This window comes from Fundulus heteroclitus, unplaced genomic scaffold (assembly GCF_011125445.2).
Source record: "Fundulus heteroclitus isolate FHET01 unplaced genomic scaffold, MU-UCD_Fhet_4.1 scaffold_48, whole genome shotgun sequence".
Lineage (NCBI taxonomy): Eukaryota > Metazoa > Chordata > Actinopteri > Cyprinodontiformes > Fundulidae > Fundulus > Fundulus heteroclitus.
In genome coordinates this window covers 2,541,666-2,567,164 of record NW_023396901.1, presented here as the reverse complement: position 1 = coordinate 2,567,164, position 25,499 = coordinate 2,541,666, and the positions used below count along the sequence as shown (strand labels likewise).

General features: G+C 37.3%; 2 gene segments (V, D, J or C); both read right to left on the bottom strand.

Annotated features, from left to right (window-relative positions):
* Positions 1 to 6,510: 6,510 nt before the first annotated feature.
* On the bottom strand, positions 6,511 to 6,999 carry LOC105924751. The segment is given in 2 exon segments: positions 6,511 to 6,857; positions 6,957 to 6,999. Coding segments are annotated over 2 exon segments (390 nt in total).
* Positions 7,000 to 20,079: 13,080 nt separating this feature from the next.
* On the bottom strand, positions 20,080 to 24,371 carry LOC105939879. The segment is given in 7 exon segments: positions 20,080 to 20,174; positions 20,320 to 20,465; positions 21,212 to 21,541; positions 22,460 to 22,774; positions 22,862 to 23,146; positions 23,277 to 23,564; positions 24,311 to 24,371. Coding segments are annotated over 6 exon segments (1,374 nt in total).
* Positions 24,372 to 25,499: the final 1,128 nt, after the last annotated feature.

The window sequence follows — 25,499 nt, the reverse complement described above, 5'->3', positions numbered from 1 at the left end:
AATTAGTTCACAGTATGTCACACCTAGACATTTAAAAAGCTTTTTTCTAAATGAATCATAATGTTGATTTATGTTGTGACATGATTCAAAAAGAGTTCTTCTGGGTTTATAGGAGAGAATTGATTAAAAAGACCAGCTGTGTTTAGTGCTTTTGTTTCTGAAAGTGGAAAATATGTGAGACGTTTAATTGCCTTGAATTTTGCTCAGCAAAATATTTTAGTATGAACACATATGTTTATGGTTTTTATATGTCTAACACCAGTCTTAATTTTCTTTTACAGTATACAGTATTTATGGTGTGACTTCTTTTATCTGGATGCTGTGCAGCCAGATGCTAGTGGAATAAATAAAAATGAGGCAATAAAACCTGAAAATGCACATGTATTTATCAGTAGGTTGTTATGTATCATATTATCTACATTACATCCTTCTAAATGGATAAACTGTGTCATATTCATGTCAGTTCTACTTTGTGATAGCAAAGAAGCAATATAGTAAAAAAAAAAAAAAAAGCTAAAATAAAAAAAAAATTGATAAGTCTCTAACTTCACTCATGAGAACTGAAGGGAGTTTAAATCTTCTGTAAAAATTATATGAGAAATGTTCTCTCAACAATAACGGGATCAATCCTAACATGTAATAAATCAAAGAAGTACAACTGAGATGTAGCAAAATAAAAGTTTATCAACAGAGACAATGAGACTGTTAACTGTTTACCAACATCTTCAACAAATCCACAGATGCTGTCATGTTTAAAGGCACCATGCAGCTGAAACAAAAGTAATAAATGTTTATTTTAATATTAACAGGTACCAGCAGATTTATTGCTGACATTAGCAAACAACACTTTGATTTTGGTGAATATTAAACATCTCAAGAACTTATGTTGTGATCTGTCACTAGATTCTGGGTCAAAAATACAAGCATTAAAAATAGCTTAGCATAAGATTTTATGGTTTAAATAAAGTCTTTGTTTTTCAAGTCAAACCAATGTTTTGAGCATTGATTTTTCTTCTAAGCTTTAAACATTTATTGGCTTTCCTGACTCATCAGTTCTCAGTTTAGTGGAACAACAGTGTTACTTAAAACAGATCAGACCAGCCAACCCTGATCCATTCCTGTGTTTTTTTCCCTCAGCTTGTCTGATCCAGTAAACAAGAAACCAGATGATCTGACTGAGGGTCTCTGAGAGACGATGAAGAGTCAGTTACCTGGAAATCTGTTCAAAGACAAACTATTTACAATCATCTGAAACAGGAGAACTCAGAGAGCAGAGAGACAGCAACCAGCAGAAGAGGGACTGCGTTGATTTCACCTTCTTTCCACCAACTTTAAAAGCTAGGAATGACGTCAAGTAAATAATCCCTTTCTAGGAGTATTCCTAAAGAGATGGGACGATTCTGATTCATCTTTAATTGTCAACTTTGCTAAAAGATTTTAGTTTTGTTCATGGATTTTGTTCAGAAGACTAAATGTGGGTTAGAAGCTTCAAAAGAAGGTGTTCTAAAATGGTAACAAAACACTTTTGGCTCAGAGTCCTCCACTCAACAGGTAACAGCAGATGTGCTGCAGGAATTAATGCTTAATAGTTTCACAGTGTGACCGGACTTTTCAAGACTTCAGTTTCTCTACCTTAAATAGTTTAAGCATTTCCTTGAGAGAATATAAGGAACGTTTTTTGGAAGTTCACAAAAGTTGATTTCTTTGCTGTTAAAGCAGTGGCAAGTCAGGTTTATTTGTATAAAACATTTCAGTAATAATTTTATTTGCTTTTAAAATGTAACTTAATATTAACCAAGACAGAAAACTGTGTATTTCTTTTATAGAACAGTGAGAATGTATTTGTGGTCTAAGAGCGCCTCTTCTGGTCATTTAGTAGTAGTAGACATGTTCAGGCTCTGAGGGGTTTTTGTACAGCTCTGCTGCTTATTGTCTCACTGTGGTTGTATCTGGCACAGTAATACACTCCAGAGTCTTCAGGCTGCATATTCTGTCCGTTTAGAGTCACTGTGCTGCTGGAAGTGTCTACATCGATACTGAACTTGTTCTTCAGTGAATCTTTGTAGCGTGAATCTCCATCACTATCGTTCATCCCAATCCACTCCAGTCCTTTCCCTGCAGGCTGTCTGATCCAAGCTGTCCAGTAGATCAGATCATAAGAAACCTGACAGCTGATGGTCAGACGTTGACCTGGCTGCACAGTCACAGAGGCTGGCTGGTTCAGCTGTTCACACTTCACACCTGCAGAGGAAAATGTTAAGTTTATAATTACCACCTAAACAGTGATCAGTCAGTTCATTGTGCTCATGCTGTAAAAGTTTCTGCCTCAGTGAGACTCACAGGATCCAGCAACCAGCAGCAGCAGCAGAGCTACAGAGAACATGTTGGTGTTGATCTGATGGGAGTTTCTCTTCTGCAGCTGACATCAACAGATCAAATCAATAAAACAAAGCATTTAATTTACATAAAGGCAAAACCAGTTAGCGTTTTTGACCACGTGTTGCATAAATATCCATCTGTTTCAGCAATACAAAGAGACACTGACTGAATTTATAACATACGATGAGGTCAAATTAGGTCTGATTTTACTAGAAATAAGACCCATGATTTAAACTGAAACATTACTGTGACAGTAATGTCACTGATTATCTCTTTAACTAGAAAAAATGAGTTCACAGTATGTCAAACAGACATTAAAAAAGCTTTTCTAAATTAATTATGTTGATTTAAGTTGTGACATGATTTAAAAAGAGTTGTTCTAGGTTTCTAGGAAAAAACTGATTAAAAAGACCAGCTGTGTTTAATGCTTTTGTTCCTGAAAGTGGAAAATATGTGAGACCTTTTACTGCTTTGATGTTGCTCAGCAAAATATTTTAGCATGAACACATGTGTTTTTGTTTTTTTATATATCTAACACCAGTCTTCATTTGTTTTGTTTTTTACAGTATTTATGGCGTGACATTTTTTTATCTGGATACTGTGCAGCCAGATGCTTGCGGAATAAACAAAAATGAGGCAATAAAACCTGAAAATGCACATGTACTTATCAGTAGATTTTTTTGTATCATTATCTACATTACATTCTTCTAAATGGATAAACTGTGTCATAAACATGTTGGTTCTACTTTGTGATAGCAAAGAAGCAATATAGTAAAAAAAAAAACAGAAGGCAGTGTTCCAAAGGCACACAGATGACTGGCATGGAGAGGGTGTTAAATGATGACAGACCAGCGAGGAAATGAGAACAGAGGGAGGTTTAAATAGGGGAACTAACAGGTGGGAGGAGTCTGACTGATTGATTAGTAAATAGCTAACAGGTGCGACTGACTGCAGAGGGAGTGAAGTGAAGGCTAAGTGAGAAGGGATGATGAAACTGAAAACAAACAATAAATAAAGTCAAAAACATAACTAAAAACCCAAACAAGGAAGAAAAGTGAAAGCTAATGGTAAACAGAAGCCAAACCAAAAACTAAACCGTGACAAAGCTATGCTAAAATAATAAAAAATGTGATAAGTCTCTAACTTCACTCATGAGAACTGAAGGCAGTTTAAATCTTCTGTAAAAATTATGTGAGAAATGTTCTCTCAACGATAACAAATCTCAAATGTAACAAATCAAAGAAGTACAACTGAGATATAACAAAATAAAACTTTATCAACAGAGACAATGAGACTGTTAACTGTTTACCAACATATTCTACAAATGTGAAAATGCTGTCACGTTTAAGGCACCATGCAGCTGAAACAAAAGTATTAAATGTTTATTTTAATATTAACAGGTACCAGCAGATTTATTGTTGATATTAGCAAACAACACTTTGATTTTCGTGAATATTAAACATCTCAAGAACTTATGTTGTGATCTGTCAGTAGATTCTGGGTCAAAAATACAAGCATTAAAAATAGCTTAGCATAAGATTTTATGGTTTAAATAAAGTCTTTGTTTTTCTAGTCAAACCAATGTTTTGAGCATTGATATTTCTTCTAAGCTTTAAACATTTATTGGTTTTCCTGACTCATCAGTTCTCAGTTTAGTGGAACAACAGTGTTACTTAAAACAAATCAGACCAGCCAACCCTGATCCATTCCAGTGTTTTCCCTCAGCTTGTCTGATCCAGTAACTGAGAAACCAGATGATCTGACTGAGGGTCTCTGAGAGACGATGAAGAGTCAGTTACCTGGAAATCTGTTCAAAGACAAACTATTTACAATCATCTGAAACTGGAGAACTCAGAGAGCAGAGAGACAGCAACCAGCAGAAGAGGGACTGCGTTGATTTCACTTTCTTTCAAGCAACTTTAAAAGCTAGGAATGACGTCAAGTAAATAATCCCTTTCTAGGAGTCTTCCTAAAGAGATGGGATGATTCTGGTTAATCTTTAAGTGTCAACTTTGCTAAAAGATTTTAGTTTTGTTCATGGATTTTGTTCAGAAGACTAAATGGGGATTAGAGGCTTCAAAAGAAGGTGTTCTAAAATGGTAATAAAACACTTTTGCTCAATGGCTGAATATTGACAAAGACAGAAAACTGTGTATTTCCTTTATAGAACAGTGAGAATTTATTTGTGGTCTAAGAGCGCCTCTTCTGGTCATTTAGTAGTAATAGACGTGTTCAGGCTCTGAGGGGTTTTTGTACAGCTCTGCTGCTTATTGTGTCACTGTGTCACTGTTGTCGTTTCTGGCACAGTAATAAACAGCAGAGTCTTCAGGCTGCATATTCTGTCCGTTTAGAGTCGCTGTGCTGCTGGAAGTGTCTACGTCAATACTGAACTTGTTCTTCAGTGAATCTTTGTAGAATGAGTACCAATTACTTTTCATCCCAATCCACTCCAGTCCTTTTCCTGCAGGCTGTCTGATCCAAGCTGTATAATAGCTGCTCAGAGAATAAGAGACCTGACAGCTGATGGTCAGACGTTGACCTGGCTGCACAGTCACAGAGGCTGGCTGTGTCAGCTGTTCACACTTCACACCTGTGGAAATAAATATTTTATGTAATATTAGTACATAAACTGCAAACAGTTAGTTAAGTGTGAACATGTTTTAAATGTCTCAGTGAGACTCACAGGATCCAGCAGCCAGCAGCAGCAGAGCTACAGAGAACATGATGGTGCTGAAGGTGATCTGATGGGAGGTTCTCTGCTTCTGCAGCAGACAGCAACAGATCAAGTCAATAAAACAAAGCTCTTAATTTACATAAAGGCAGAACCAGTTAGCGTTTTTGACTACATGTTGCATAAATATTTGTCTGTTGTTTAGAAAGAGACACATCATGAAGAGACACTGTGCCTGAATTTATAACATAATGAGGTCAAATTAACTCTGAATTGATCAGAGATAAGACTCTAAATCTAAACTGAAACATTACTGTGACAGAGGCTAATTAATTTTCTTTTACTCTTTATGTCTTGAACTAGAAAAAGATAAACATAAAAAAATAGCTTCACAGTATGTTAAATCTAGTTATAAAAAGGTTCCTTTCGAAATGAATCATAATTTCGATTGATGCTGTGAGATGTTTTAAAAACAGTTCTTCTAGATATAAACAAAAAAAACTGTAGAATTCTGTTATTTTCTGATTAAAAAGACCAGCTGTGTTTTTAGTGCTTTTAATTCTGAAAGTGAAAATATGAGACATTTAACTACCTTGATGTTGCTCAGCAAAATATTTTAGTATGAACACATGTTTTTTTTTAGATGTCTAACACCAGTCTTCATTTTTCTACAGTATACAGTATTTATGCTGTGGAATAAATGAAAATTAGGCAATAAAACCTGGAAATGCACATGTATTTATCAGTAGATTGTTATGTATCATATTATCTACTTTACATTCTTTCATTGCAAGGTGTCATTTCCAACCCATCAATTAGTAAGCAAGTCTGTATGTCAAAGTCTCATCAATCTCATTCTGCACAGATGTAATTCCTGAACAACTGGAAGATGAAGACGGTTTCTCTTCTAACAAAAAGCTTCAGTTTAAAATTTCTATTAATATGAAATATGATGGCATTTAAAGGGTATTGCTGTAGATACTATCATATGCTTTAATAAATCTATATAATACAAGTTAATCCTGATTCAACAGCAATTCCTACTTTATCACTACAGCTTACCTTTGTTTTGCCTCTCTGCTGGAATCAGCTGCATCCGTCAGAACCTCATAAAAAATGTATTTCTTGTACTGTAATTTTACTCTTTTGAGTTTTTTTAACGTCTGGGTTTGACATAAAAAAGAAAAAGGATAATTGAAAACTTCTTTTGTTTGTAATATTTTTAGCCATATATTATTCCTGAAATATTAGTCTCTAACGTTACACAAAGAGCGGATAGGTGATTCATCAGAAATAAAATAAATGCAAAATCTGCCTTCCTGTTAGTTTTACTTAGTTTTTGTTGTTTATTCAACTTAAAATGTGACTTAATATTGAAAAAGAAAGGAAACTGTGTATTTCCTTTATAGAACGGTGGTCTAAGAGCGCCTCTTCTGGTCATTTAGTAGTAATAGATGTGTTCAGGCTCTGAGGGGTTTTTGTACAGCTCTGCTGCTTATTGTCTCACTGTGGTCTCTAGCACAGTAATACACAGCAGAGTCTTCAAGCTGCATATTCTGTCCGTTTAGAGTCACTGTGCTGCTGGAAGTGACTACATCTATACTGAACTTGTTCTTCAGTGAATCTTTGTAGTATGAACTTCCATAAATATTTTTCATTCCAATCCACTCCAGTCCTTTCCCTGCAGGCTGTCTGATCCAAGCTGTCCAGTAGCTCAGATCATAAGAAACCTGACAGCTGATGGTCAGACGTTGACCTGGCTGCACAGTCACAGAGGCTGGCTGTGTCAGCTGTTCACACTTCACACCTGCAGAGGAAAATCTTAAGTTTATAATTACCACATAAACAGTGATCAGTCAGTTTATTGTGATCATGCTGTAAAAGTTTCTGCCTCATTGAGACTCACAGGATCCAGCAACCAGCAGCAGCAGCAGAGCTACAGAGAACATTTTTGTTTTGAAGTTGATCTGATGAGAGTTTTTCTTCTTCTGCAGCTGACAGCATCAGACCAAGAGTTTAAACCAGAACACTTCATTTGCATGATGACGATCCTGCCTGTCAGGATCTTTGACCACATATTGCAGGAAGTGCTGTCCTTTATCACAGCATCCAGAAACAGTAACTCTGAAAGTACAAAGTTTATGTTAATATTGTGTTTTTCATCTTCTGAACTGATTTATTACCGTTTTGTTGTGTACACTATTCGTCATGATGTAGTTTATTCAAGTATATTAAAGTTTACCACAAGGTAGGTTTCATAGTGCATGGATTATTAGTTTTCCTAAATTGATGGTCTAATTCTGATTAATTTCAAAGTTTGAATTTTGCTAAAAGATTTTAGCTTTGTTCATGGACTTTTTTCAGAAGACTAAAACAGGGTTAGAAGCTTCAAAAGAAGGTATTTTAGAAAAAGGTAATAAAATACTGTTGGCTCAGAGTCCTCCACTCAACAGGTAACAGCAGATGCGCTGCAGGAATTAATGCTTAATAGTTTAACTCACACTGTGATCGGAGTTTTGGAACTGCAGTTTATCTACATTTAAATTGAAAGAAGATTAAATACATTTTATAGAAGTTCATAAAAGTTGATTTCTTCTCCATTAAAGCAGTTATATGTAACTCAGTCCAATGGCTCCCACTGTGGAGGTTTTATGTTAGAATAGTTCCTGAACTCAGCAGTTTATGAACCTCTTATCTGTTTTAATGCACAGTTTTGGCTGTTTGTTGAAGGGAGAAACTGAGGAATCTATTTATAGTCTTTTATACCTCTTATCCTCTGTCTGTAGATCAGATAGTCAAAGAAGAGAAGTCAGTTAGTCTTTGCTCATCAAGATTTTAATAAAATTAAGAACAACATTTCTCTGCAGTGTTTATACGATATATGTACTTTGTTGTTTTCTGCTACTCTTAGTTTTTGTTGGTTTTAGAGCTAAATGGACCTCTGTGCAAATTATGTCAAATTCCTAAATTTAGAACAGCACAGTACACATGTGCCATGGCCATTTTAGATTTGGAGAAACCTTGAGTGGGAAAACTTTTAGAGTTTACCGTACTTATGAGAGTAAAATAGTGGTCCTAAACGTATCCTCAACCAACATATTATGGTAAAACAAAACTCTGCTGCGTTGGTTTTTGAGTATTTGAGTGACTCGCAATATGATGATTGGGACCATATGAAAGGAGCTTTTTTTCATTAATTTTCCTACACCTCTAAGGAATGCTGAAAAATGTCAGGGTTGGATGTGAGATTGTAAGGGACAGGACTTTACTGTGGAAAATCTGACTACCTCTGTGTGTCTCTACATTCAGTGGTAAGGAGCCGACAGTTGAATTTCCAGTGACTGCAGCATCTGTCCAGGTACATTTATATGGATTTTTCTCAGTGGAATAGAAACATCATCATACAATCCATGACATCCCTCATCATCGTGATCATAAAATCACCACACACTGCAAACTTGTGCTGAAACAGTCTATGAAATGGGCTGGTGGTCTTTTTGATTGTCAGCAGGGGTGTTAATGTGTGTATGTCAGCTCCAGTTTAGCCTAGTCTGCTTTTTAGAAGCGACTTTGGGCTTGTTTTTCTCTAAAGCTGCTTGCAACATTTGTGAGCAGCAGGTTTTGTTTTTTTGGGGGCTTGTTTTTGAATATGAAATCATTTATTTGGACTTGGCTTTTTTTCCAACAGAACCCCTTTTTCTTTTGTGTGTTGGAGTCAGCTACCTCCTTCAGGCCCTCATAAGCAACGTATTTCATACTGTTTTTCTTTTTTGTAAAACCTCTGTGCTCATTTTAACCTCTTCCCCGGTGCAGTAAAACACAGTTGAATCATCTGGTTTCATTTGTTGAAGAGAGACAGAACAGACATTTTCTTTTTAGCCAGATGATGGTATGAGGCAAGATGAGTCCCTAATGTTACACATCCAAAACACCTATTCACACGGGATAAGCATTATCTGGGAACCCCATGTGACAAGTAAATTACTCCCTACAGCTGATTTTTATGTGGAGCATTTGCACAAGATAACCGAAGCCTGAGATTTTAATGAAATTTACTGACATTTCCCAGTTATGATGTTAAACCGAAGAAAGATGTGAACCAGTGAGTGAGTTGATGTTAAAACTACTTTGCAGGCTACAGCTACAGCTCAGCTGTACAACAGAAGGTTTCCAACAGAAAAAAAATATTTTTACCTCACAGTGCATGATGTGATCCACCATTTGCATAACTAATGCACCTTCTCTTCAGCCTTTTCATTTTGATGCTGTACGTTAAGGGCCGATAGGGTTTTGCTGGCTTGGAACCCAAAAAGTTTTCTAAACACGTCAATGAAGCCTCCATTGTTCACCAAAAGCAAATAAAAATGCACGCAGGAACAAAAGTTGACTTTTCACATATATGATCGTGCCCATCTCTGACCAAATCACAGAGAAGCCAATTCATATTGGATCAGTATAATCACAGAACCCCAGAGCAAAATGTAGTAGGAAATTAGCAGGGGACATTTTACCTGTTAAATTACTGAGATTGCTGATTTGCACAGGATTAACAACACAGACTATCTCTGCAATTATTACAAATCACATGTGGTCCCTCGTTACAATGAATCATGTCAGAATAGGACTAGAGCTCTGGTTGGATTGTTGATTCATTAGACATAAAATAAATGCAAAAATAATGTTCTTCTTAATGTTTCTCAGTTTATTTGTCGTTTATGTTGTTTATTTCTTTTGAAAATATAGGAAAAATAGTCATTGACAGAAAACTTTAAGTTTTGTTTATAGAACAGTGGAAATTCATTTGTTGTCCAAGAGCGCCTCTTATGGTCATTTATTGATAATAGACGTTTTCAGGCTCTGAGGGGTTTTTGTGCAGCTGTGATGCTTGTTTTTGTCACTGTGGTTGTATCTGGCACAGTAATACACAGCAGAGTCTTCAGGCTGCATATTCTGTCCATTCAGAGTCACTGTTTTACTGGAAGTGTCTAAGTCAATACTAAATTTGTTCTTTAGTGAATCCTTGTAGTATGAATCTCCAGTATGTTTCATCCCAATCCACTCCAGTCCTTTCCCTGCAGGCTGTCTGATCCAAGCTGTGTTGTAGCTGCTCAGAGAATAAGAGACCTGACGCTGATGGTCAGACGTTGACCTGGCTGCACAGTCACAGAGGCTGGCTGTGTCAGCTGTTCACACTTCACACCTGTGGAAATAAATATTTTATGTAATATTAGTACATAAACTGCAAACAGTTAAGTGTGTACATGTTTTAAATGTCTCAGTGAGACTCACAGGATCCAGCAGCCAGCAGCAGCAGCAGAGCTACAGAGAACATGTTGGTGCTGAAGATGATCTGATAGAGTTCCTCTTCCTCTGTAGTTGACAGCATGAGGTCACGTCTTTAAAAGTTATTGTTTAATTTGCATAACGCAACACACAAGCAGTCTGTCAGTTTTAACAGATCATAGGTGGGAACTTCCGTTCAATTAAGCAGCGTTTGGTAAACTTTTACTGTATTTCATTTAATAAAATAGATGATAAATTTTGATATTATCATTTAGACTGTCGCTCATCCTTGTGATTTTTGCTCTACTCACAGAAAGATTTTTTTTAAATGAAAAAAAATCAACTAATTTTCATTGTCATTGTTATTTACACACAGCAACAATCATCTTACTAGGTACGCAAAGTTAGTTTTCAGATCAATGTTGGAGTTGATAAAATCCAAAATGCATAACTTATATTGTGTGAAATTAGTGGCTCACAAAGCCATCACATTATCATGGTTTTCTCAATATGTCTGAAGACATAGTAAACATAGCCTAAATTAATTCCTAAATTTAAAGAAAGGTATTAAAATGACATCTCTCATTTTTCTGGCATTTTGAACATTTTTGAATTTTTGTAAAGCCAACTGACCTAAAATGGCAAGGTTTAATCTAATTTAATGTCACCGGGGAGGGAAAAAAAATAGCGTTTTATAATAAGTGTGTATAAACATCTGGATTCAACTCTATGTTTATTTATTTGTTTTTGTCAAAAAAAAATCTAAAAAATAAAAACTAGTTAGCAGGACACAGCAGAGACTTGTGGTTTGTATTCTTATGAAGAAGGGGAGAGTAAATAGAGTTTTTTAAGGTGCAATTTGTTTCAGATCATATTTTCGTGAAAAAATTGAATTGTTGATATTTATCTGTATACCTAATCATCTAAATAATTTTAATCTTATAAAGTGTCAAAGCTCACATTCTGTAAAACCCAAAGAACGTTTTTTTTAAATAATCACGACTAGCTTCCATGTCAAACCTTGACTTCAAAGCTCAATTAGTGTCCCACCATGAGGCCTACTTTCAATTTTTTCAGAATGTATTTTCAAAGCTATAGGAAGAAAGGAACAGCCATTGGGGTTGAAAACAAGTTAAGAATCTATTGAATGCATCAGTTTTACTTTCTGAAATGAGTGACAACATGTTTTTATAATTATACAGCATTAACATTTTTTTTAAAATGTACCTGTATATTAGGAGGGTCAGGTTTCAATTGATATTTGCTTTCTAATATCATAATGTTGATTTATATTGTGACATCTTTATAATAATTAACACCAATGATTATTTTCTACTGGGGAACGTGAGCTCTGTCCCCATCTTGTTAGAAAATAAGAAAACATTAGCACAGCAAAAAATCCACCTGGTCTTAATGTCATGAATATGTATCAAAGTTTTCAGAATATTTTGAACATTTTAGAAAAAATTATAAAGAGTAAATATCTCAAAAGTCTTTGCCCTGAACAGGTTTGAAATCTTCAGTGGTCTAAAAGCTCTTCTTCTGTTTTTTTTTTTCCTTCTTAAAGCTCTGAGGGGTTTTGTACAGCTGTGCTGCTTGTTTCTGTCTTAAATAACCCTGAACAAGAACAGTCCCATCAATGTAAAAGGTGCACAAGTTACGATAAATTATGTGCCAAAAACACAAACCTGTCAACAGCCTCAGGTCTAAGTGAAGCCCGGTGACGTGTGATTGCATTTCTACCAGTACTAAATATCCTGTCTGATGGGAAACTAGTTGCAGGCACACGCACATACTTTTTTGCCAAATATTTCACATTTGGGAATATTTCGTCAATGCCCTGCCACTACTGCAGTCTTGCAGTCCTTGTGCAATTAGCTCTGCTGTGTGATCTTCTGGGAAAAAGCTTGTTTGGAGGCAGAAGCGTTTTAACTCCCACTGGTCGATGTAAGGTACAGTTAAGCAAAGACATAGTTGGACAATTAATTAATAAAATAGAAAATAATAACGCATTCTAACTGACTTTAATATATAAATGTACTTTGCAAGACAGTATTTGTGCTTCTGATTTATTGCTGCTGTAAAGCCAAGTGTAAGATAAATGAATTAGGATAAGAAAAGATGAAGAAATAGCCTCTATAGCATATTTATTTCAAATAGACTATCTGCTCTTTGTTATAAGCTTTGCATAATTGAGGTTATCACATCAAATTGGTAAATAATATAAGTCAGCCTATTTTAACAGATAGAATAATTAAAATCTGGCCTTGTGTCAGTATTAGTCTAATCTTTGAATATTTTTCTAAAAAAAAATATTTAAAACATCAACAGTTTTCTTCTTGTAAATCTGTGGTTCTGAATCTTTGGTGGTCTAAGACTGCCTCCCTTGGGCCATACTTGTTATTTCACATCTTCAGGCTCTGGGAGGTTTTTGTACAGCTCTGCTGCTTGTTTTTGTCACTGTGGGCTTTCTTGCACAGTAATACACAGCAGAGTCTTCAGGCTGCAGATTTTGTCCATTCAGGGTCACTGTTTGACTCGAAGAGTCTAAACTGATACTGAACTTGTTCTTTAGTGAATCTTTGTACCATGTAGAATGTCCAACACCAGATCCACCAATCCACTCCAGTCCTTTCCCAGCAGGCTGTCTGATCCAAGCTGTCCAGTAGGTTCTGATAGAATAAGAGACCTGACAGCTGATGGTCAGACGTTGACCTGGCTGCACAGTCAACGAGGCTGCCTGTGTCAGCTGTTCACATTTCACACCTGAGGAAACCAATTCATGACATGTTATAACATCTAAAATGTTTGCTGTGGGACATCAGTGTCTCGCTCAGTGAGACTCACCGGATCCAGCAGCCAGAAGCAGCAGCAGCGTTACATAGAACATGTTGGTGTAGAAGGTGATCTGATGACACTCACTGTATGGAACGTGGGTTTTTATATATGCATACAACCTGGGGAAGTTTGTTTTGCATAGTAAGGACACTGCCATCTAGGCAACCAGTCCTCAAACACTGTAAGAAGAATGTCACTAATCTTTTAAGATGCAGGGGCAAATCTAATTCCTGAAAGGTTTATTATAGGCTTTGTTTTTATCCTAATGTCAAAGATTTACCTTTTCCATTTTATACTCAATTATGTCACAGTAATGAACTTGCATAATATAAGAAAAAAACTAAATCAAATAAGAGGCTACATTTAATCATTTGATTATCTTGATAAAATGTTAGGATAAAGCAACAGAACATGCAAATATTTTTGAACAACATATACCATCATCTAGAATTTATGCCTTAGTAGTTGATCTTACTGCTACATTTGACACCATGTCACACATTTGTAAATAGCTCTAATTGAGTGGATATGTGGGCAAATGAAGGAGTGAGAGCACAGATTTAAAAAAATTAGTATGTGGATGTGCTTGGCATGTGTGATAATGAAAGGATATTTTTTTAATTAGTGATGGTGACTGTGTGAGTAAGTGAATGTGGAGGAGAAAGTGAGAAATAATTGAGGAATGTAGTTAATTTTGTAGATTTTAGAAAGGCAAAGCCAGAATTTGAGAATTAGCACTAGTTATAAATACTTTGTGCACCACATCAGTTGCAAAGTTGCTGTACTATGTATGAAATAGTGGTGCCCCGATACAATACTGGTATCGGTATCGATACCCGGTACTCTGAACAGATACCAATTTTCTTCCTAGGCTCAGCTACGCAGCAACCAAAGACTAGATGCCCCTCTATACCAGGTAGTGGTGCTGTACACCAAGAGGTTGTTTACTGACCCTTCAAAATAAAAATAGAGAGAGAAGATAACTGAAGCTCTAACTGAATTCATCTCCCTTGATGGTCAGTCATTTTGAGCGGTCAATGATTTTGTTAAGTTATTTGTGTTCTATAAGTACCAATTTATTAAGTACTCAGTATTGATACTTGGAATCGGCAAATATCTAAACTGAAGTACTCATACTACTCGGTCTGGAAAAAATGGTATTGGGACACTCCTAGTATGAAATGCATTGTCCCTGTTAAATACACAAATAAATAAAAATGTCTTATTACCTCCTGATCTATTGGCTGGAAAAGTGGGGATAACTACTATACTAAACTAAGTGAAATCTGATCTGGCAAACACAGACTACTTTGTATATTTTGGTAAATATAAACTTGGGTGAGCTAAAACATCGTGGGGTTCCCCAAGGGTCCATTCTTGTACAACTTTTATTTAACATCTACAGTACAACATCTCCTACCAAGCGTATTCAAACAATACATAAGTTTATATTTCCATCTCACCACATGCACACTCCAGCACACTCACTGTTGACTGTTCATAATATAAATGATTGGATGGGTTCAAAATTTCTGCAGGTTAATCAGGATAAAACATAAATTAAAGAAATCAAGCAAGCAGCTGCAGTCAGTGATAAAATGCTGGTGCCTAACCAACACCAGAGAAACACCTCATTTCACACATTTCTACATTACTGCACTGGCTCCCTGTTTGTCACAAAATAGATTCTAAAATTCTGTTATTAGTTTTTAAAGCATTAGATGGTATTGGGCCAAAATACATTTCTGAACTGCTTGTGACGTATAAACTACATAGACCCTTCAATTCTTTTGAGACCTTTTGAGACTAACTTAACTAAATGCTCCCAGGACTAAAACCAATCAGAAGTTAGTTTCGATGCTTCTCAGCTCTGGAACAAACTCATTTGAATACCTGGGTTTTGCAAGAAACTGTTGGTTCCTTTACATCAGAACTGAAAACATATTTTAACAAGAGCTTTTAATAAAAATATCTGAGTAATAAACTGTTTGAAGAGTGAGGTTGGATCCTAGATGCTGGATGGGATATACATTTGAAAGTACATTTCCATCCAAAGTCTAATTTAAATATCTTTATTATCACTATATCAACATCTATTTCTTTTGTGAAATGATTTACCTTCAATGTCTTGTAAAGCAATTTATATTGCCTTGTCTATGAACAATGCTGGGTTAATAAAGTTGTATTGGCTTAAACTAATGTTGATAAAACCCATTTTGGTTCAGTTCCAGCATCCAGTTAACTTACAGCGTGTTTGATTCACCTTATATGAATTTCATCTGCCCCAGTGGAGTTTTATTGATATTTGCTCATGTGCATCCTTTAGCTAGTTCTCCCTGAAAACCAACCAAAATCGTGTTGATGAATGTGTTCTAAAACATGAATTTGGTAGTCAAACAACCCTGAGCACCAACAAAAAATACGATGCAAACACTAAAACAATGTGGATGCAACATTATGCTATGGATATGCTAAGCTAGAAAACTGAAGTTTGTTTTCTATTTTACCATCCCCAAGTTATTAAGATAATGTGAAATTCAACAAAAGAATGTGTTTAAAAACTGAATCTGCGAGAACATCTATGGAATCACCTGAAGAGGGCTGAGAACAAGAAATGTCTTTCCCATCTGACAGATCTGGAAAACCTTTCAAGGCAGAGAGAGTAAATATTAGCAGGTCAACACCTGGGACGCTGACAGACTCTTATCCAATAAGAATGAATCCTAAACTGGATCAAAAGATGCTTTACCAACATGTTAGTTTGATGGTGATCTTTTTTAATATTTACCTTTTTCCGTGCTTGTGTAAATATATTTAACTATTAAGTCTGCTGTACATGAGTGTTATGTACTTGTTAATGTTGTTGTTTTTTCTGTACATCTTAAATTGGTCTGCCTCAAAGCTAATGTCACCATGGCCACATATGGTGACAATAAAGTCTTCTTGATTCTTAATCTCGATTGATTAATGTGTGTTTTTCATTATTGACAGGATGTATAACACACTGCTTGTATAAAAAGCTCGGATTTATGTAGTATGGTATCAATTTGTCAGGTCTCAAAAACCTGCTCTGTTAACAGGGGTGTAGATAACACTGCCTCCCAACTCCATCTAAGGGTTATGGTTGATTTTGGGTTTATCTTAATGTCTGTGACAATTAATCCAATCAAGTACCTCTAAACATTTGTAGCTCTCAGTAATTAATTAGCTAAAACTGAAGAAAATAAACCAATGAGCAAAATGTATTACACTCTTTAACAATCGTGTACAAATGTAAAAACAGTAGAAAAAATCGTTCAGATGTGAAACACAACCACTCTTTAAGGGTTATGCTTGTTTTGCATTAGCAAAAAAAGAAACTTGTTCTCTGTTTCACTTTCATGCTGCTGTAAGCTGCTCGGCCTAACTTCCATTGTAAAATAAATAGAGTTTTAAACATCTTTATCTAACCTGGGTTGCATAAAATAAAATATAAGGTAAAATGCTCAGTATACTGTATATATATACTGTATCTATCTATCTATCTATCTATCTATCTATCTATCTATCTATCTATCTATCTATCTATATATATATATATATACTGTATGTATATATACTGTATATATATATATATATATATATCCGTCCGTCCGTTGTCTTCCGCTTATCCGGGGTCGGGTCGCGGGGGTAGCAGCTTCAGTAGGGAGGCCCAGACGTCCCTCTCCCCAGCCACTTGGGCCAGCTCCTCAGGAGGAATCCCAAGGCGTTCCCAGGCCAGCCGGGAGACATAGTCCCTCCAGCGTGTCCTGGGTCTTCCCCTGGGTCTCCTCCCGGTGGGACGTGCCCGGAACACCTCTCCAGGGAGGCGTCCAGGAGGCATCCTGACCAGATGCCCGAGCCACCTCAACTGGCTCCTCTCGACGTGGAGGAGCAGCGGCTCTACTCTGAGTCCTCCCCGGATGACTGAGCTCCTCACCCTATCTCTAAGGGAGAGCCCAGACACACTACGGAGAAAACTCATTTCAGCCGCTTGTATCCGGGATCTCGTTCTTTCGGTCACGACCCAAAGCTCGTGACCATAGATGAGGGTAGGAACGTAGATCGACCGGTAAATCGAGAGCTTCGCCTTTTGGCTCAGCTCTCTCTTCACCACAACGGATCGGTACAGCGCCCGCTTCACAGCAGACGCTGCACCAATCCGCCTGTCGATCTCCCGCTCCATCTTCCCCTCATTCGTGAACAAGACCCCAAGATACTTGAACTCCTCCACTAGGGGCAGGACATCCTCCCCAACCCGGAGAAGGCACTCTACCCTTTTCCGGTTCAAGACCATGGTCTCGGATTTGGAGGCACTGATTTTCATCCCGGCCGCTTCGCACTCGGCTGCGAACCGCTCCAGTGAGTGCTGTAGATCACGCCCTGATGAAGCCAATAGGACCACGTCATCCGCGAATAGCAGAGACGCAATCCTAAGGCCACCAAAGCGGATCCCCTCAACACCTTGGCTGCGCCTAGAAATTCTGTCCATAAAAGTTATGAACAGAATCGGTGACAAAGGGCAGCCTTGGCGGAGTCCAACTCTCACCGGAAACGAGTCCGACTTACTGCCGGCAATGCGGACCAGACTCTGACACCGGTCGTACAGAGACCTGACAGCCCTTATTAAAGGGTCCGGTACTCCATACTCCCGGAGTACCCCCCACAGGATCCCCCGGGGGACACGGTCGAATGCCTTCTCCAGATCCACAAAGCACATGTAGACTGGTTGGGCAAACTCCCATGCCCCCTCAAGAATCCTGCTGAGGGTGTAGAGCTGGTCCAGTGTTCCACGGCCAGGACGAAAACCACACTGCTCTTCCTGAATCCGAGATTCGACTATCCGACGGACCCTCCTTTCCAGAACCCCTGAATAGACCTTACCAGGGAGGCTTAAGAGTGTGATTCCTCTGTAGTTGGAACACACCCTCCGGTCCCCCTTTTTAAATAGGGGGACCACCACCCCAGTCTGCCAATCCAGGGGGACTGCCCCCGATGTCCACGCAATGTTGCAGAGCCGCGTTAACCAACACAGCCCCACAACATCCAGAGCCTTAAGGTACTCAGGGCGAATCTCATCCACCCCCGGAGCCTTGCCACCGAGGAGCTTTTTAACAACCTCGGCAACCTCAGCACCAGAGATGGGAGAACCCGACCCAGAGTCCTCAGGCTCTGCTTCCTCAATGGAAGACGTGTTGGTGGGATTAAGGAGGTCTTCGAAGTATTCCGCCCACCGACGCACGACGTCCCGAGTCGAGGTCAGCAGCACACCACCCCCACTGTAAACAGTGTTGGTACTGCACTGCTTCCCCCTCCTGAGACGCCGGATGGTGGACCAGAATCGCTTCGAAGCCGTACGGAAGTCTTTCTCCATGGCCTCTCCGAACTCTTCCCACGCCCGAGTTTTTGCCTCGGCGACCAGCCGAGCCGCCTGCCGCTTCGACTGCCGGTACACATCAGCTGCTTCCGGAGTCCCACAGGCCAAAAAAGCCCGGTAGGACTCCTTCTTCAGCTTGACGGCTTCCCTCACCGCTGGTGTCCACCAGCGGGTTCAGTATATATATATATATATATATATATATATATATATATATATACATATATATATATATATATATATATATACTGTATGTATATATACTGTATATATATATATATATATATATATATATATATACATACATATATATATGTATATATATAAAAACATTGAACACATGTTATACAATGTAAGGTAGGTTGTAGATGTAGTGTTTTGTTAGACATTCGTTTGAGAAAATATCAGTTTTTTGTTTCTACATTTTATTTCTACTTGCTTTTATTCTGTTTTATTTTCCTATATTTTAATCATGTAAAGCACTTTGCATTGTCTCTGTACTGAATTGTGCTACACAAATAAATGTACCTTTGCCTTGCCAATGTGAGTAGAAGATAAAACAATCTCTACCAAACAAGGCATTTTTAAAACACTACACAGCCAACAACCTTATTTTCAATCAAGTATCAAAGTGCAGAAAAGCAGTTTTATTGCCACTCTTATATTTTTAAAAAATCACTATGAAATGCACATATGATTTGTTAGCACTTTTTAGGGTGTTTGACCCATGATTGATTGATTTCTGTTGAGATTACATAACTTAAACATAAAAACAATATTTCAACATGAGGCGTGTGTGAGATACAGGGCGTGTTGGGGAGTTATCAGAGCATGGCTGAGACGTTAACGACAGATTTACACGGCAATGAGGTTGATATGTATCTTATTTTTCTAATGCTTCAAAGAACCTGAATCCACAGAATATCAGTTACTTCGTTCACTGTTAATATTTGATGCTTGATCATTTTATCTGAGGATGTAACTCAGGAAGCTGCTTGAACCGAGAACAACAGCTGACATTCAAATGAAAGGAGTCAGATGTGTTTCTGGCATCTGAAAGGTTTATTTATATTTCTGGAGGTTTGTACAGAGTTTCACAGCTGCAGGTGTTTTCTCAAGGGGAGTAGAGACAGCGAGGACGTGGCTCTCTGGGGGAAACTGGAAACCTGCAATTCTTAACTGATAACAGCGAGTCACGCTACGGTGGCTTCAAGAGTCGGTATCTCAACATACTGGTATGCTCTGCTCTGATGACAAAAACCTCAAAAGTTCTCATTTGCATTTTACATGGTTAATATTTGTAGCACAAGAAGAAATGACAAAAATACATAGATGCAAACCACAGCTATTCTTCTTTTGTTTTGTTATCTATATATCTAAAAAAAAAATAATAACTTCAGACTTTGATCAACTTCACCTGGAAAGGGTATTTAACAATTTCTACAAAATGATCAGAGATTAACAGATGACTGAAAAAAATTTTTTTAAAAAAAAAGCATAAATAGCATGAACAGGAAACACAGAACTTTGTGATATTTTCACCTTCAGTTAGTAAAATAGAAGAGATGATTACTGTATTTGTCCCTCATTCCTCTCCTCTTGTCTCTTCTAAAAAAAAAAAAAGAAGCTGATTAAAAATGTATAAATGTAGAAAATATGTTAGTTTCTACAGGTTGTACTGCTGTTCTGTGACATTTTTTAATGTATGCTTTCATTTAGTTTGTCACCAAACACAAACAGCCAATCTATTTACCTTGTAAAAGGTGAGCATCAAGCTGTATGAAAGAGTGAATATGAAGAGGAATAAGAAAGACGAGGCCGTGAACCACAAGCTGCTGAATTCATCTTCATCGCCTCTGTGGTCAGCGCAGCTCAGAGCAAATTTCCAAGTGAAGAAGTCTAATTAAATCAACAACAGACAGACAGATTAGAAAAATCCACATAAATTATATTATTCAACAGTTATGTGACTTCTGAAGGCAACTGGTTGCACTGGATTTTGTTTGAGGTATCAGAGTCATGGGGGCCTGAATACACTGGCATGCCATACTTTTCTGATTTTTAATAGATGGGTGAATGGATGGATGGATGGATGGATGGATGGATGGATGGATGGATGGATGGATGGATGGATGGATGGATGGATGGATGGATGGATGGATGGATGGATGGATGGATGGATGGATGGATTTTTGCTTGCACATCAGTGTCTTATTGTTCATTTGTTCATTTGATCAAATAAACAGAGCTTTGACCAATAACTGGTTAAGCTTTTTCTTTTAATCCAATCCTTATTATACACAACATAACATTCTAATTTAATTTATTAATCTTTGCTGATCTTTTGCTGCAAAAAATTCTATTAACTCTTTTGCATAATTCTTTCTCATCAATCATTCATTGACAAACATACAAAAAGGTACTTCCATGCAACATTTATTAAAATATTTGAGCGCTGGACAATTTGACAGAGACAAATCCATGTAGAAAATTGACCACAATGACAAAAACAAGAGACATGCTGTGTGTTCACATATACTGGTGGCATCACAAAATACACATTTTCACAAAGACAGAGCAACATATTTGCACATAATGGCACATTTAAAGATAAATCTAGACTGTTTCACACTCAGCTGAGTTACCCATGGCCTCAGACACTCCTATGGATTTCATGCGATTTTCACGCCCAGCCGGCCACACGTTGCAATAGAAGATGTAGCCTCCCGTCCACTTCTCCTTGGTGGTGGTATAAACACTTATAACTGAGTAGCTATTTTGGGTCTTTCTTGGTGGAAAGGTGATGCCATCGAAATATGCTGAGTTGCTTTGTCCAACATCTTCAGTCCAGGCAATGTAATAATCCTGAAACACATCACTGGAAACCAAACACACTAGAGTGACCTCAGCTGACGCTTCTTGGCTAGTTTCTTTCTCAGGCAGCATGTGGATCGTTACTTTTGGCTCTGTCCCAGCTGGAAAAAAAACATATAGTTTATTGAGCTATTACAAACCAGGTATCCCTTTTACACCTGGAATTAAAACAGAATACAGCTCCTCGCAAAAGTAATTACACCTTTCGTAACCCTGTCCTTTTTTGCATTTTCTCCCATCACGAATAAAAATTCAATGAATTAAACTGGGATTTTATTTGACTGACCAATACACAATAGAGCATGACTCGGGGGTTGAGGGAAAATGAAAACATGAATTTCAATATTTTTCTGTTCTCGGTGTCTGAAAAGTGTGTTTTGGGTAAGTATTCAAAGGCCTCCAGAGATCCTCAGAGATCCCAGACGAAAGCCATTTCTGGAAGAATGTCATAAGAATGGTTGTTTAAAGTTTGCCACAAATAATGAAAGGGGCGAAAGTAAGCATGTGGAAATAGGTGCTCTGGTCAGATGAATATTCATGTTTGGAATGGCCCAGTTAAAGTCCAGACCTAAATCCTACTGAGATCTCCAGCAAGAAGTGAAACTCTCTATCCAATTTAATGGATCTCAAGATATATTGCAAAGAGAACGCCACACGTTAAAGTCTTTAGATGTACAAAGCTGGTTGAGATACACGCTAAAAGACTTGCAGTTGGGATTACACCAAAATGTGGTTCTACAATGTCCTGACTAACAACAGGGCTGAATACATTTGTTCATCTTACTTTTTAGGTTTCTTTATTTGAAAAATGTTTTGAACGCCATCTATTTTTTTCCCACTTTACAATAATATGTGCTATTATTATGGCCTCTCACATAAAATTCCAACAACATACTTTGAAGTTTGTAGCTGTGACAAAATTCCAAAATGATGTCAATACTTTTGCAAGGCACCACGCATGCAGGCCATCTGAACTGCCTCTTCCCTTTATTATCCACTCTTATTTTTCAGTAACATACCTCCTTTGTTGACAGTCAGATCCCGAACAACTGGTCCCATGTCTTCTGCCACAGCAGAACATCTCACTTTGCTCACGGTCCACCAGTCAGAGTAGTTATAAGTGACGATACTGCGTTTACTGTACTGACTGCCTTCAAACGCTGTTACTTCCTCAAGGTTACCGCTCGCATGTTTTTGTTCATTAATGTACCAGGTAATTTTAGTCCCGGATACAATGACGTTGTCCTGTCCAGAGATGATACACTCTAACTCTACCTGGCCATTGCTGAACATTATTTTAGGACTCGGGGGGTTCAGTGTCACCGTGATAAGAGCTGAAAAACAGAAACAAACGGTTCAAATATTAATGACCTAAAGTCTGTTCGCCAGCTTTAACTGTTGAAGTCTAAATTGCATTTTACCTTTAGAAGCTTTCTTTGTGTATGTTTCTCCAAGGTGAGTCGCTTCACATGAGTAGACAGCTTCAGTGTCCCAGTCCGAGCTTTTCACCTTCAGGACGCTGACGGCTGAATATGAGTCCCCGAGTTGTTTGGGAAGCCAGTCGTTGTGTCCGTACACCTCGTTGCCATTCTTTTTCCACTTGATTGACAGACTTTCAGAAGAGAGATCCTCAACGGTGCACACAAGTGTCTGACCAGCTCCAGTTGTCTCTGACAGCAAAGTCAGTTGCGGGGGGCACATGGCCTCTAAGCATGTGAGGAAGAGAGCAGAACATCTGGCAGTGTAACTAAGATCTGTTTATCCGACATTCAAAATGTTAGGGAAAAAAAATGTCATTAAAGGTATTAGATATTAAACTAATAAGAAACTGCTTACTTTTTACATTCACAGTCTTGGTGCCGCCAGGATGAGTCACTGAACACTGATAAGACTTTAAATTTGCTTCTGGTCTGGAAACTTGAACCAAACTGACTTCAGTGAATCTGTTGTTTGTCCCTACTGCGGGATAGCGCACAGAATCCAGTTGTGCTCCACTCGCATCGCTCCACTCAAAAGAAAGACTCTGAGGGTAGAAGTCAAGAGCCAGGCAGCTAAGGGTGACTTTATCTCTAGAGGCAGAATTAAACCAAACCATTGGCACCAAAGCTGGAGGGACAGGCGCTTCTGTTGAGGAAAATGTTTAACTTTCAATCACAAACTGGGAATAAGGCATGATAAAACACATGATCATTAATCAACCAGTAACCCATAATACATTTTTACTATTTTTCCCAAAGTCAATTTCAAACAACTACAGGCAATCGACATTAATATTCTTGCCTACGAACTACCTTAACCTTAAATTTAAAAGATTATTTTTAGAAAGCTGTTTCTTCTTTAAAACCTTTTATTTTAGCTGTGCAAAATAATTTCACATAACTTTTTACACTATTAACTGCTTGAAGTAATCTATTGCTCCTGATTAGTTAAACTTATTTAAAAAAAATAATATTTATTAAATATAAAAATATAACAATATTTTTACTAGTCATGAATACATTTTAATGTGTTTTAATATCCTATATGGTCATATTACAGGGTATTATGAGTATTGGTATATTGGATTTTTTAATAGGTTTTTCTTCATTATGTTTATTTATTAGATAAAAGCATGAATGTCCTTATTCCATGTGTTAGTTATGCACCATGTAGTTTAAGCCTAGCCAAACTATAAAAATGTGAGGTTTGAAGCACACATTTTCTGGTTTTACAGTTGTGATAGAGTTATGGGACACAATGTAAAAATATACTTTTTAAAACCATGCCGATAGAGTCCTCCAGGTACTTTATTTAAAAAAAAAATCACTGGATAAAAAATGAGAAAAAGAGCAAAAAAAGTTTTTTAAATATTACATGAAAACCCATCCTACCTGAAGTGACTGTGAGTCTGGTCCCGCTACCCCAGTAATCTAAGGCATCACAGTGCTGCGTTCTCACTCACTGCCTGAACAAAAACACAGAGCACTAGAAAACACACGCACACGCCTTTAAATGCTGATAAAACAAATACTGAGCAGGTAAATTTTATACATCAGTATGATATTCTGGAGCTTGTGCCATTCCATAAAACTTAATCAATTTTAATCATGTGCAGGAACAGCAGAGAGAGCAACAATTAGACCATAACAAACATATTTATTATCCTGAAGGAATTTTTAAAATAGATTTTTTTTATTCAGCTTATAAACTAAGCATCAATATTGCTTATTATAGATTTGATTTGAGGGGGGGAAAAAAGGCTTATTTTGTTGTGCTTTTACCTCTTATTTGGGTGGCTTTTTGTATTGCTGTTTTTCTCAGTGGCATAGCCTCCTGCCCACCACTGTGACAAACTTTAATACAAAAACCATCTGTTTAGCTCAACATTAAACTGTACAGAACTCTACTCTTCAGGCCTTTATTTACACTAATTATGATGATTTTCATATTACAACCAATTCAAAACATTTAACATTAGACAATCACATTAGACCAATTAAAAAAAAATTAACGCAGAAACATGGGCTTAATGAAAAGTATGTTAATGTTATTTTCAAAAGGTACTGATAATGGAGCCTCATCAGAATGCATATTCCAATTTATTGAAGGTGACTGGATGTCAGCATTCGAGGCAAATGATATGTAGGCAAGTAAATGAAATATGTTAACCTTCCTTCATGATTAAGACATAACTGACACGGGGACCAATTTGATCAGTTAAAAAAGAAAAGGAAAAGAGTAGTATAATGCTGAAAAACGTTTTTCTGTCAAAAATTAAGTTTGAAAGTTGAAAAAAATTAAACAACATGGATGGATGGATGGATGGATGGATGGATGGATGGATGGATGGATGGATGGATGGATGGACAACATTTCATTGCATCATAAGAAACATGGTGTTATGTGAAATTTTAAATTGAATTCTGTTGATTTTATATTGTATATTTTGCTCTGCAGATGCCTTATTGTAAAATTATAAGGGTGATAAATAGCCTTAAAAGTGACACTTCAAATTCAGAGATGGTCTGTTCTAAAGTCTCTGAATTTGTTCTAACAGTAATTGCCTGCAACTACAGGTAC